Below are 13829 nucleotides of genomic sequence, written 5' to 3' on the forward strand. Positions count from 1 at the left end.
TACTCGGGACAGTCTTTCATCTCGAAGGTCTGAAAAACATCGTCCCATTTCGCAAATAAATAAAATTAATTAATCAGTTAAAGTTTTATGATTAATTTTGTCTTAATTATAATCTGCTCAGAATTCATCAATTTGGGTAGAATTATTTAAAATATTTTTGAAGTACTTGAAGTCCTTTACTTTTTATACTATTTTATACTTACGTCCATAGACTCTAGGTTATATAAAGCAACCCCTTTAAACCTGGGCAAATTGGGCAAATTGGCTTGATTGTTCTTCAAAAACATGGGAAGAGAGCAATGACCAACTTGAGATAAAATGACACAGAAATAAGCAAGACATTAGTGAGAAGTAGAAGAAAATTACTTGAAAATGAAAAAAAACAGGGATATTAGCTGAGAAAAAAACATTTTAAAAAAACTATAATAATTCTGATAATTAGAAATATAGTACATTTTCCCATGCTTTTCTAACAAACATATTTTTTCAAAATCTCCTACTATCTTGCAGATTGAAGGACTTCTCTACCAAGTTGTTCATTACCTTTTTTTCCCATGTGTAAATGTACTGAGGTTGGCCACAATAGTCATGTAGTAAAAATCTAATAGCATGCCAGCCCTAGTACAAAACTGTATTATCAATTTATAAAATTAGATGCATTATTACTGATTGAACATGACAGAGAAAACTAACCAAAGTGCATTTTGAGAAATGAGTCACTTGAGTCACTTCATAAAATTTATTTGACATAGGTTTCATGAATGTCCAAACCTTTTTTTCCATTATATAAAAAAACCCCAAAAAACATGTCAGAACTGCATCTGATGGGTAAAAAAAAAACCTATTATCTACAATGAAAACCAAAAACACTTTGGTGGACTGAGCGATGAAGAAGTAACTACATGAATAGAATGTGTTGTGTGATGAAACACTGAAACACTCATTTTTTTCCTATAAACACTATTTCTAGCCACGAAATTATATAAAATGCATCCACAGAATTGGGCAAATTAGTAAGTACATCCAATACACACTGGGGAAGAAAAGAAATTCTGTACAATATCTTCACATTATTATCACATTTCAGTTTTTTTCTCAGTGGACAGGTTGGACTTATGATGTCGAGTCCACCCCCACAGTACATGAGTAGAAAAAATGAAATTTCAAAATACAGGGCATCACATATAAGATTTGGGACACCAATACTTAATGAGTGTCTCTGAAAAAAACAACATCTGTACCATTTACAAAAAATATTTAAAGCAACAAGTATCAACTGGTGACAAATTCTCATCTTTTTAACAGACCAAGGTCTGACGTGGCTTCAAAGCTGTTATTTGCTCTGTGTGACTACCCCTGGTTATCCACAACTTCATGCCTCATTATTATTGTCCAAACAGATCCTTATGAAGATAAAAAGCTGGTCTTAAAAGGCTCTACCAGATTAGCTGAGGGCGGAAGCATCCTCGATTTCAGAGAAGGAGACCAGAACAGTCCACAGGCTCTGCAGCCACATGGTCAGCTCCCTGGAAGACCAGTGTAGGAGTGGAGAGATAATAGAAGAAACCTGGTGGTGGTGCTATGTTCTGGTGTATGACAATGAAGCAGGAGGGAGTTTAAGTGAGAGGAGTAGGTATGGCAGATCAAGTTAGCTGGGGTGAAGAGTCTCAGGCAGGGTTGAGTTCAGAGAGAGAAGTGATGATGTTGGTGACAGTGCTATGAGACTCGGATCATCTGAGCCACCGTGTCATCTGCTGCTGCCTGGGCGACCTCCTGCTGTTGCTGGAGGAGGAGAAGAAGGAGGAGAAAGATCCAGTGAAGTCACTATAACAAATTATGAGAAGTTTCATTTCAAAATGAGATAGCACTTATTTAAACTAGATATACTGTCACGCGGTGGTATGCCTCTGCACACCAGTCAAGTTGCACCTACAGTTTACATCCATGTCTGCGAAAACATGGATGCTTCACACTCAGAAGATCTAAATGACCAGCGCAGTTTCAAGGTGGTTCTTGAATTATGGCCAAAAACATGTTGTACCAGGTCACCTCGACCTTGACCTTTGACCGTCCACCATCAGATTCTAGTCAGTTCATTCTTAAGTCCAAGTGTGCCAAATTTGAGGAAACTACCATGAGGCCATCCGCAGATATTGCGTTCACGAAAATGGGATGGACGCAAGGTCAGTGACCTTGACCTTTGACCCCCAAATTCTAATCAGTTGAGTCTACTATAATGTTTGTGCCAAGTTTGAAATGAGAACTACCTTCAGTGACAGAAACCATCTTCGGTAAACATTTTTTTTGCGTGTACTGAGTTTTTAGTTTGGCCCATGTCCATTCACTAACATGGAGGGGCGGGCCTTAAAACCTGTACTGCAGTCAGACACCATTCGAGATTGATTAGCCTCACTTCAGGGGAGCTGTCATGTCATCCATCTTTATATCCAGTCTATGGGTCCACCAGTAGAGACTGACCTCTGGTGGCATAAGCTGTGTACTACATCACTTCAGCATCTCTGGCAGTTTCATAGAAAGAGAAGCATCTGTATTGTTGATGGTATTAAAATGATACCTTTGTGATTTCTAAACACCTAAGTATACGGCGATACCGCCAAAACTATTTTGTAGATGTGTTTTTGATTAACAATAGCAGTCTGTGCTGAGCTTACAAAAAAAAATAATAGTAATAATTTGCATTCCCTGTCACTGACAATACTTATAATAAAAGTCAACTCCTGTTTTGCCGGTTAAATATTTTCAATATGAAGCTGCAGCTGTAGGACATACTTGGTTTGCATCTGCAGGTACTAATTCAGCATTTTATCTAAAAATGTCTCCCTTGAAACCCAGTTCATAAAACAGTAAATATATAAATATTACAATACTTTTATCAGTGGGCCATCAGCTCAGTCAAAATTGTGTAACCTCATTCGGTGATGGTCGATGATAATAGACATCTATTTAAATGAAAACCTTTGAGACTATTACTTTACGTGCTGAGTTGATAATTTATTACCAGATTTACAGGCTTGGGTCAGTATACATCTGTTATTACCTAGTGGTTATATAGGTGATATTTTTATGCACAGCTTCTTACCTGCGCCAGTGCAAGTGCCATTTCCTCCTTGTCTTTAGGTGAAAAGAAACGTCCTCCATCTCCTCGCTTACGCTGCATTGCGTGACGATGGCGAGACTCGTGTAGGTATTTCTGCTGTGACAAAGTGGATTGTGTCATACTGGAACATTGCTGGTTGAGGTCACATTGCTGATCCCATAAAAAGTAAAACAAGTTTGTACCTGCCTCTCGTGCTATCTAGCCATGCAGGTACTTGTCAAGGTTTTTAGATATCCTTCTCTAAGGGTTTGTGGCCAAACACCACTAGAGGTAGGTGGAAATTTGTATTTTGTTTTTTTTAATTATCTCTAACTGCTTATCTTTTACAGAGTTGTAGAGTGCTGGAGCCAATCCCAGCTCTGTGCAGCTTTCAGCTCATCACTTTGGCTCTCACCAAAACCCCATTATAAAATCACAGAGTGCCACTTTCATAATACAAGGTGATATAATGACTGAGCCTTATGTGAAATGGTAGATAAAATAAACAAGTAGCTGGTAAAGAGAGGAGCAAGGGATTCAAACATTTGCATTTGTAATCGGCATGCAGTGAGAAAGAGAACCTAACATTCCCATTTGTGTGGTATGACATTATGGACAATGTCCCTCACCCTCCTTTCCTTGGGGATCTTGCCCTCAGCCTCCAGCTTGGCCCGGGCCTGTCTGCGCTTCAGGATGCGGTGGTACTGTTTGGCGTTGACGTACAGAGGTTCCTCCTCCAGCATCTCAGCCCCTGGCAGTGGGATACGCTGCATTGTGGGAACTGCACCGCCTCCAGGCACCATCTAACAGAGGGAGAGACACAAACAAGGACACAGTGTTTAGAGCCTCTAGGATGGAAAGCATACATGTATATCAGCATGTTAACACAAACAAGTAATTACTGTGCAAATACAGATGTTTTCAGTCATTCTAGCTAAATCTGCTTCTCTAAAGACCAACTCTGGGTGGAGCTGTGCTGGGAGTTGCATGACCTAATAAGAATCATAAAGGTGTACGTTGTCACGCCCTAACAAGTGCAGGAGTGGTGAGGGATATGTCAACCAAAATTACAGCCATCTGTAAACGCCCATACAGTCCTAAATACTTGACGGTAGGTGTTAAGGGGCTTTAAACAAACAGTAATATTCAGTAAAATTAATGGCATGGTTCAACAAACTGAACTAAAACTAGACTCAACTTTTATCAGATTTTAACAGAATTAATTACCAAATAAGTAGTTCATCAAACCACCACAATATGATTCCACTAAAAGACTATAAATACATTACGACTAGGGCTGTACAATTAATAAAAATATATTCGAAACTGCAATATGGGCACATGCAATATCATCATCACAGGAGCTGCAATTTTTGATAAAGGTAAAATGTGTTACAGCATGCCATAATAAATTAAGCATTGTGGTGCTAGAGATGCCTCGGCCTACAGATCACATTCAAGACGTAAGGGATCATGCTTGTTGGGTATAGACCCCCCCAAAAAAACATGAACATTCCCAATAAAATCACAACTCGTATCGCAATACTTGTCGAAATAACTGCAACATGATGTTTTTTTCATACTGTGCAGTTAATTATTACTCCACATTTCTACAATTTCAAATTGGACAGAGAAAGTAAGTTATGATTAGCACAAATATTATGAATTAAAAAAAATACACGTGGTGCCTTTAAAAGTGACCTCCACCACACCGTGTGAGTCAAGAGTTTAAAGAAAAGGTAAGAAGATGCTGGGTACCTCTGCACAGGGTCTTACCATGACCATTCCACCTGCATTGACCATGTTACCGGAGACGGGCAGGGTGACGGTCACAGTGCCTTGGCCGCTGTTAGTAGTGTTGGTGTTGGCACCCCCTGCCTGTACTATCTGGGCGCCTGCCAAGCTGGCAGCTGGAATTGTGATCATTCCTGCAAACAGATTATCAACACAGTTCTTATGCAACATGATAACTCAGTGAGGCTCTTGTTCATAACGTCTACAAAGTAGAGGGCAAATAGAAAAGGTAGGAGAAAATTGAGTATACCCTGCTGCAGGACAGTGCCATCTGCATTAACAGGCTGGTACACGATGGTCTGTCCGTCAGCCGTCTGTGCCACCTGTTGGCCCTGCACGCTGATCTGTTGCCCCTGTGTGACCACAAGAAAGGAGATTAGACACTCAGAAATCATATTAATAATCATTTGATTAAATAGATTTGCCATTTTAACTGGTCAGAATATAGCACCTGGTTCTGTCCAGCGGTGATGGCTGTCTGGGGCTGCTGGATGATGATCTGCTGGGGCTGACCCTGCTGGCCCTGGAGCTGGAGAGTCTGCCCGCCCTGCAGCTGTATCTGACCTGGCTGCACCAGCTGGATCTACACACGGACAAAGTACCATCCACAGACTGACGTCAATTCACTGTGCAATAAAGTGGCAAATTCAGGCATATCCTTTTCTTGTCTCATTTACATTTCACTGCAGTTACCTGAAACACAGATTAACTGTTAGGAAAACACTTATTTTCTAGTTCTTGCAAGTAAGAAGCATTTGTCATCAGTAAAACATACAGAAACTGATGTGCTTCTCATTCCAAAATATTCAGGGTTCCCACAGCGTAAGGCAAGTAATATTTAAGACTTTTTAAATGCTGAAATTTAAGAACAAATTTATCATGACCAAAACTGAAGGACAATTACATTTTGCCCAAATGTTTATTGTAACATAAAACATTTTTGTCCAATATAAAAAAGTTAATATTCTATGTCAAATTTTGAAAAAACAAATCCATTTTTTGTGTGAAGCACATGGAAGACAATAAACATATTATATTATCATAAATGAATCTATTTGGTGTACCAACAGAAGTGGGAAAAATCTGGCATTTCAAGCTGGTTTTCTCAGTTATTGTGTTTCTCACTCTGCATGTGAGATTCTTTTCTTGGATTCTCATCATGACAAGTTTAAGACAATGAACTGAAAGATTAATTTACATAATTTTAATACCAATTAAGACTTTATTTTTAGTTTAATGTAATCAATGTCTTTTCAGTTTTTTTCAGGATCTGGGGTATCTCTGGCATTAACACCCACCTTTCACATCAGCCAAAACCACTACACAAGGAATAAAATGTAATGTGGTACATTTTTAATACAGATCTTGACCTTCTAACTGAGCCTTCTCTCTCACCTGCTGTAGTCCTTGGGCTCCAGATACAGGGACCTGCATTATGGTTTGACCCTGACCCCCCGACATTGCCTGCACCATTATGGGTTGCCCTGATGATGTGATGAGCTGCCCACCGCTCACCTGGACCATCAGAGGCTGTCCCTGGACCTACAGAGAGATAAAGAAAACTGTTACAGCATGACTGCTGGTGCTTGCTACCTCAATATCACTTATGTGTGACTCACAAGGATGCAGGCAAATGATGTCAAATCAAGAACATCCAGGTAGGGCTGGGCGATATGGAGAAAATCAAATATCACAATATTTTGGACCAAAAACCTTGATATTGCTATATTGTAAGGTTGACTGTTAGTGCTTTCACAAAATATTTACACAATGAGATTTTTGATAAATGATCATCAGTAATGTGGATGGAATAACTAAATGGGTAAAGGCAAATAACAGAACAGCTAGAACAGTCTGGTTAATTTCAGAAAATTACTTGACTGTAATGCAGCCTTTAAAACCAGAAAAAACACTTACAATATTACGATATCAAATATCTTTAACCATATGTAGTCTCATATCATAATGACCAAGTAATATCAATATATTGCCCAGCCTTACATCCAGAATACCACATCATGGATGAAATTATCTGATGATTTCTGTTTTCGGATGTACAAACATGAAACCATCCTTTTCTTAAGTTAATCCAAACTGTACCCTATGCACAGTTAGGCTACAACTGGAAAATACAAAACCTCTATATTCAGTGGTTTTGTATTTACTGGGATGCTGCTAATGAACCAAAAGGTTACATGAAGTTCATTTCAACTCATTCATTTGCTTAAAGCACAAGACAAAATGCTGCCATCAAATTAATTTGCATTCACAAATGCAACTATAGATGGTCTAATTAGCATCCATAAATGAGTGAGTGACCACAATGGACAACTGAAAGCCTTTGGCAACAGAAAAATGCCAGCAGGAAGGAATCCACTGCCATTTTGCAACTAGACAATAAGAAAAATATAGCTAGATGATGAAAAGTGACAGCATGGATCCATACTGTTCAGTACTGGTTCTTCTGCTAACTGCAAAACACATCCATATGACTCGTGTTTCAAATGGCGTTTGTCTTCATTGGGAAGAACAACGTCTGACTTGCATAACTTGCTTTTTAAAGCAAGACACAAACACAACTCGCACAAACAGTAGTCATGAGAGCACAAGCGGAAACCTGAGGCTGACGCACAACACACTGTGCCGAGGAACATGCAGTTCAGGCAGCCGGAAGACATGCTGGGGAGGGAGGATGAACCAAACAGCACAGAGATGGGTCGTGAAAAAATAGCCTTGCTTGTAGCATGCAAACTCGTTGGCTGCAACACTGTCGTGACTCTGACACAGGGCGGCGGCGGTGACACCACTACCTGGAGTGTCTGCACCTGCTGGCCTGAGGCCGTCACCACTGGCGCTTCAGTTTGCAGCTGCACAGCCGTCACTGTGCCCTGTGTCTGCAGGCAAGGCAGGATAATACAGGACAATACAGTCTCAGACAATTATTAGGAAAACAGATTGGATCTGGAGTCCACCAGAACATGTTAATCCTGGACCCCTGTTACCTGTGATCTAATAGTGGAGGGTTACAGAGTGCGGAACTGGTTCAATACAATAGGTGTAGGTGATTGTAATTTGTTTTTTTTTTTTAATTGGGTACTTTTCAAGGGAAGGGCAAATAGTCACATAGCAGTAAAAAGCAATGACTGTCTAAGCCTACTTGGTGTAGAGGTCCGTGGTGTGGGCTGGCGCTTTAAAAACAGGGTTACTACATCTTAAAGCATGGTAGATTTAAGACTTTTCAGACATTTTTAAATGCCTCTCGAAATTAAGTTTAAGATCAATTTTCTAATCACCAAAATAGAAGGACAACATAAAACATGACAGGTTTTTGTTGTCCAGTGAAATAGTAACTTTATCCGTGTCAAATGTTGACAAAACAACCCTTTTTAGAGTGGAACACACGGAAGACAATGTACATATTATATTATCATAAAAACATCTATTGGGTTAACCAACAGAAGTAGACGGTTTTTGGCATTTTGGTTTGGTTTTCTGGTCGATTTTGTGTCTCCCTATTTGCTTGTGAGATTCAGCTGCTTGTGTTCCAATCATGATGAGTTTGAGGAAAGGAATTTATTAAATTATTTAACAAAAAAATAGATGTAACCAATTTTTTGAGATTTTACAGTGCGGCATCAGAAAAAAGTGATTCATAAACCAATACTTCCTTTCAATGAGTATTTCAAGGAAATCTGAAACATTATTATTAATTTTATTTTTATTTTGGGAGGGGGCATTCTTCCCTTTATGATAGGACAACTCTAGACACATACAAAAGGTGGGAGAGAGAGAGAAGGGGAACAACACACAGCAAAGGGCCACAGGCCAGACCCGAACCGGGGCCACTGCAGAAGCCTCAGCCATATGGCCCACACAGTCTTATTTTTCGATCAGTGAATTCAATACATTTCAAGACTTAAGGATCTGCAGGAACCCTGTAAAAAGACATTCGAGGCACTCTGATTATAGTTAAAATTTCACTATTTTCACATGGATAAACAAACACAGTTCTACTTCATCAGGACTTTCCTGAGGTTCATTAACCATATAAGAATAAAGGATTTTTAACTATAATCAGAGTGCCTCGGGTGCCTTTTTTAGACTGCCAGTCCACAACAAGGACCTCTCCACTGAGTAAACTCGGACAGTCATGTCTTTTTATTCTCATGTGACCATATTTATCAAAGACAATCCTGAGCTCACCTGCTGTTGAATCTGTCCATTGGCAGTCTGCACAACTATCTGCTCCCCGGTGGTGGTGGTGGCAGTGGTGTACTGCTCCATAGCTTGTTATTGTCACAACCCTCTCTAGTAACAAGCAAACAAGAAAGAAAGAAAAGATAAATACAGTATTAATCGATGTTAAAATGTATTATTCTTAGCTGTGCGTCTTTAGTGACCTCAAATCCTCTCAAACATCCAGACAAAAGGTGTTTCCAAACGACATCTACCGTTACTGCCAGCTCATTGTTTGAAAGCGTTAAACATTACCCACATTGGGACATATTAGCGGGCCTTTTAATGCTAACTCACCGTGGTAATTTGCGTCATAATATACACAATTTTACCTATTAAATGTAGAGGTGACATTAACCCCACACTGGCTAATATAGGTCCGCTACTAGCTTGATTTAACAGGGTGTTTTGCTAACAGGATATTATCGTAGGAGCTAAGAAGGCTAACGTCAGTTAGCTAGCTACAAAAACGTTGTAAATGCTTCAAAGCACTGAAGAGAGGCTACATAAGAGGAAAACGGCTAACACCAGGCTTTGGGCGGGTTGTTGTTCATCTTAGCCGGCAATAATTTGCGGGTATGCGTTTTTTTTTCTGATGGTAGGACGTTAGCATTATCAACCAACCCTTTGTTTGCGATTTGTTATTTTAGCTAACGTTAGCTGAAGGCTTGTGGAGCAGCAGAGATCATGTTTCGTCTCTGCAGCCAACATTTCAGAGACAACTTAACCAGCCGGGACGCAGCGGTCGAAATCAAACTGCCATCCGACTTTTTTGCATTTAGCTGGGTTAGTAATTTGGTTGGTCCATGGCAAACCAATCCGTGCTGACAACTACCAATGCCTTCAATCGGGTCTCCCTTACCGTATCTTCGCTGTCCGGTTTCCCTCTGATTGGCTCTAGTACAGCTCGCTAAAGCCCAATCAACAAAGTGAGCGGACAAAATGGCGCAAATGAAACAACGGCGCCTGGGAGGAGGTGCGCAGCTGCAGCGTGACACATGAGCACCGGGGACAGAGCGGTGCAGGGCCCGGGGGGACCGGCAGAGGTCGACATTTTTTTTTTTGTTGTGTGTTACAATTTTGAATTTATACAGTACATTGTACAGGCAAATAATACATCTTAAACATTGAAAAATATTAGTATTTAGTAATAGATAGATAGATAGATATACTTTATTGATCTCAAAACTGAGAAATTGGGATGTAGCAGTGCCATGCAGTAAGAACAGAGAATAAAGAGCACACATTATTAATAGAATATAAAGGAATATGCTTAAAAAAACCTAAAAAAAAAAAAAAAAAACTAAGAGACTGTACATATATACATGTGTAAAGTGCGGAACAGTATCTGAATAAATAAAAATAAAGTCAGCAGTGTAGAGTGACATGGAGCTAAGACCGGAGTTTAAAGCGCAGACAGAGGTGAGTTATTGTACAGGTGGATGGCTTGTGGCAGGAAAGATAATATAGTAATAGTAATAAAGATAATATATCTGAAACTATTTCAAATACATGAAAAAGAACATAAAAACAAAAGCGACAACATAGATACAGTATGTAAATATCTAAATATTTAAAATAATGTATAGTATGTTGAGTATGTTAGTGTGTAAAAATATACATGTAAGCAATACAGTACAATATTATATGTATTCTAGATTATTATTATGTATTATAAGGAATATATTTTTACATATTCTAAGATATACGAAAATAAATAAAATGAGAATGGACATCGGAAGAAAACAGAAATAATTCTTTTCACATCAGAGGGTTTTTATCAAACAAGTTTTTGTAATATTCTAAAAACCTGTTACTTTTTATGTTGTTAGAGCAAGAGTGTTCAACATTGAGTTAAATTCAATCAAAACAAAAAGATGGAAAGAGGGTTGCTAACACATCTGTTTATAAATAAAAACATGTCCTTTAACCACTGGTTTGAGGAGACATTACATGTGTTACAGGAGAGCCTCTTTGTTCAGTTCAAGCCCACAGACTGTATATAAAGACATGAATCTTTATGAATATGCTCAAGTCACGCATGTGAGCCCCTCAGCAGGTGAAGTGCACCTCCGCTCCGGTAGGGAGCAGTAACGCGCCGTCTCTATGTTTTGAGAGTCATGTTTGCGGAAGTACATCAACGATTTCCAGTAGCGTGTCTGTGGGGTCCGTGGAGGTAACATGGGGTTTGTTTTGGTGAAGGTGGCTCCCCTTTTGTAAAATATCGGCATGGAGATTGAGTGACCCTCCTCTCTGGGCAAAACAAGCTCACAATATTGTCTCATAAAGGGAGGACAGACTGTCTGTGAGGATGTCCCGACCTGTCCGGCTCCTGTCCCTGCTGTCCAGACTCGGTGCTCTGACAGTGATGCCCTCGGTCTCTGTTAACGGCTGTCGATTTGCCAGCAGAGGGGCCAGTAGGACATGGAGGGGACAGAGTCATGATGTCCTCAGGGACAGAGCATCAGACAGATACAGTCATGAGATGTCTGATGAACGCGAACTGGAGGATTTGGAGGAAGTAGAAGACAAGCTACAGGCTTTGGTTGAGTAAGAATCATAATTTCTCTTGTATTTAAAAAGAACAAAAATAAATTACATTTAATTGTGGACGCACATATGTCTTATTGTTATGTCTATCTATGTACGTATTGTTGTGCATTATCAGTGATGGGGAGTAACTTGTTACATGTAACCAATTATAGCGATTAAATGACAAAATAAATGTCATTTTAATCAGTATCAGAGAAAAAATAAGTCATTAAATTATTAATTAATCAAAATGGTAATTACAAATGAGTTACATTAACAAATCTTTCAGTAAAAAGTTTATATGTCGAATAAAACATTTTTTCTGTTGCTTTGCTTTTTTTTTTTTGCTGTGCAGGGATGCCTTTTGTAGCAAAGCTGTTGAGAGAAATCTGAGCACAACATTTAGGTTTTTTCAGCTTTATTGCCCTCTTTTAATTTTTTTCTTTGGAAGTTAATCAAATGTAATATTTAACATTACTTTAACTGAGTGATTAAAGTAGTTAATAAATAATAGAAGCCTTCCCAACACTGTGCATTATAGCATAATGTATTTTATTTATATTCCTTAGTTTTCTACATTGTGGTAGCATAATGCACATATTTCTATATATTTTACACACTTTACATATTTAGCATATTCATCATATTTTATGTTCTTAATTACTGACATACCAGTGTTACACATTGTAGCAAAATACAGATATTTTGTTTTTATATTAAAAATACAACTTACATTTACTTTTCTTATTTCATCTATCTTATTACATCAAAGCAGCTGTAAGGAATAGCAATTTCCCCTGGGGATCAGTGAAGTACATTTGATTGTCTTTACAGTCTGTGGAAAATGAAGCCACCTCTATTGTATTTTTCAGGGAGGGGAGGAAAAGGCAGAGGACTGTGAAATATCACATACTGAGAAGACAGATGACTCCAGCAGGAGCGCCACAGAGGAAGCTGACATGGGCTGCTATTGAGCAGATCAGGTGATTTGTTTTCTCAGTCAAACCATGCACCCAAGAAGTAGCCTTTATGTCGGCATAAATGGGCTTAAAGGAACAGTGTGTAAGATTTAGGACCCGCTCCCTATGTAGATATAAACAGCTCATGCTAAGATAACAAAAACACAACAAATCTTATTTTTTAGGTAAATATAAACTAAATAAAACATGCTTTTTAGATTCTTTCTAATTTATACCCCATATCATTGTTCAGGTATCTGAAGCAGGAGCAGCCAGAGGAGTGGACAGTCCAGCGTCTGGCTGAGGGCTTCTCTGTCACCCCTGATGTCATCCTGAGAGTCCTCAGGAGCAAGTTTGTTCCCACTGCGGAGAGACAAGTTGCGCAGGATGCCAAAGTAATGGCTGAAGTCAGTCAGCAGGTGCTGGCCTCAGGTGCTGGGACAGGGCAGGACAGGCTGAAACTGCCTGGAAACCGCACAGCAGCTGCACTTCCACCTGGAGGTAGTAAAGGCGCAGTGGTGCCTGTTGCTGCAAAGACTTTGATGCTTCGAGGTGAGGGCTCAGGATCCCTGGACAAGAGTCCCGCCCCTGTTACTCTTCTGCCCACCCAGTTCAGAGCCGGTATCAGTAAAGATGTCCCCATGACGAGATCAAAAGAAGAGGACAGCACTTTTAACACAGATCCTACAGAGGAGGACGAAGAGGACGAGGAGGACGAGGAGGACGAGGAGGACGAGGAGGACGAGGACAGCTGGGATGGACGGCTGTTTACTGAAGAAGAGCTTGAAGAGTTTATGGAAATGGAAAAGCCAAACCCTGTGGTGCAAGTTGGGAATGACTTTTTTGATGCACAGGGCAACTTTTTGTATAGAATCTGAGGATTTTCCATGTCCTGTCATGTCCAGGTTGGACATCTTATAGTAATCTGCTCAGTGACTTTCTGAACAGATTATTACTGAAGAGCCTAAATAAAATAATTTCAAACTGTTTTTGTCAACATTTGTTTCCCATGTTTTTATTTCTCAATCTCTGTATTTGTTCCCATATTCTCTTGTTTCCACAGTCATTTAGAGATGAATATATAGCCAAGGCAGGGAGCTGTTTACCTATAAATAGGTAAACAGGAATCTGAATGTAGTTTTTGTAAAATTAGGCAGATAACACAGATGAAACTCCAGTTTGCAGCAGCCATCCAACAACCAGAATGTGTT

At 39.4% G+C, this 13829-nt stretch overlaps 2 protein-coding genes across 12 annotated transcripts; one reads left to right on the forward strand and one right to left on the reverse strand.

Moving 5' to 3' along the window:
• Nucleotides 1-725: 725 nt before the first annotated feature.
• On the reverse strand, nucleotides 726-10148 carry nfyal (nuclear transcription factor Y, alpha, like). Of its 11 annotated transcripts, none has more exons than XM_042492246.2 (10): nucleotides 9990-10148; nucleotides 9095-9199; nucleotides 7702-7785; nucleotides 6287-6433; nucleotides 5343-5474; nucleotides 5142-5244; nucleotides 4856-5025; nucleotides 3727-3900; nucleotides 3101-3214; nucleotides 726-1782 (listed from the first exon to the last, which is right to left on the reverse strand). In XM_042492246.2, exons 2-10 carry the CDS (start codon nucleotides 9173-9175, stop codon nucleotides 1717-1719), a joined length of 1071 nt encoding a protein of 356 aa, XP_042348180.1. In that variant the 5' UTR covers nucleotides 9176-9199; nucleotides 9990-10148; the 3' UTR covers nucleotides 726-1716. The 11 variants fall into 11 exon arrangements, with proteins under 11 accessions (XP_042348180.1, XP_087938345.1, XP_087938344.1 ...); XM_088082219.1 differs by having other exon boundaries at nucleotides 3101-3211; nucleotides 4874-5025; nucleotides 7699-7785; XM_088082218.1 differs by having other exon boundaries at nucleotides 4874-5025; nucleotides 7699-7785.
• Nucleotides 10149-11245: 1097 nt separating this feature from the next.
• ngrn (neugrin, neurite outgrowth associated) lies at nucleotides 11246-13615 on the forward strand. The gene is made up of 3 exons (XM_042492217.2): nucleotides 11246-11677; nucleotides 12532-12642; nucleotides 12872-13615. Exons 1-3 carry the CDS (start codon nucleotides 11439-11441, stop codon nucleotides 13494-13496), a joined length of 975 nt encoding a protein of 324 aa, XP_042348151.2. The 5' UTR covers nucleotides 11246-11438; the 3' UTR covers nucleotides 13497-13615.
• Nucleotides 13616-13829: the final 214 nt, after the last annotated feature.

This window comes from Plectropomus leopardus, chromosome 9, assembly GCF_026936395.1.
Source record: "Plectropomus leopardus strain MGB_pleo_1.0 chromosome 9, ASM2693639v1, whole genome shotgun sequence".
NCBI classification, from domain to species: domain Eukaryota; kingdom Metazoa; phylum Chordata; class Actinopteri; order Perciformes; family Serranidae; genus Plectropomus; species Plectropomus leopardus.

Coding starts and splice junctions, on each gene's coding strand:
- nfyal (XM_088082215.1), bottom strand. CDS start 9,175: ATGGAGCAGTACACCACTGCCACCACCACCACCGGGGAGCAGATAGTT. Junction 7,786..9,094: donor ATGGACAGATTCAACAGCAG/GTGAGCTCAGGA, acceptor CCTTGCCTGCAG/ACACAGGGCACAGTGACGGC. Junction 6,434..7,698: donor AGGTGCAGACACTCCAGGTA/GTGGTGTCACCG, acceptor ATCTCTCTGTAG/GTCCAGGGACAGCCTCTGAT.
- ngrn (XM_042492217.2), top strand. CDS start 11,439: ATGTCCCGACCTGTCCGGCTCCTGTCCCTGCTGTCCAGACTCGGTGCT. Junction 11,678..12,531: donor AAGCTACAGGCTTTGGTTGA/GTAAGAATCATA, acceptor TGTATTTTTCAG/GGAGGGGAGGAAAAGGCAGA. Junction 12,643..12,871: donor GCTGCTATTGAGCAGATCAG/GTGATTTGTTTT, acceptor ATCATTGTTCAG/GTATCTGAAGCAGGAGCAGC.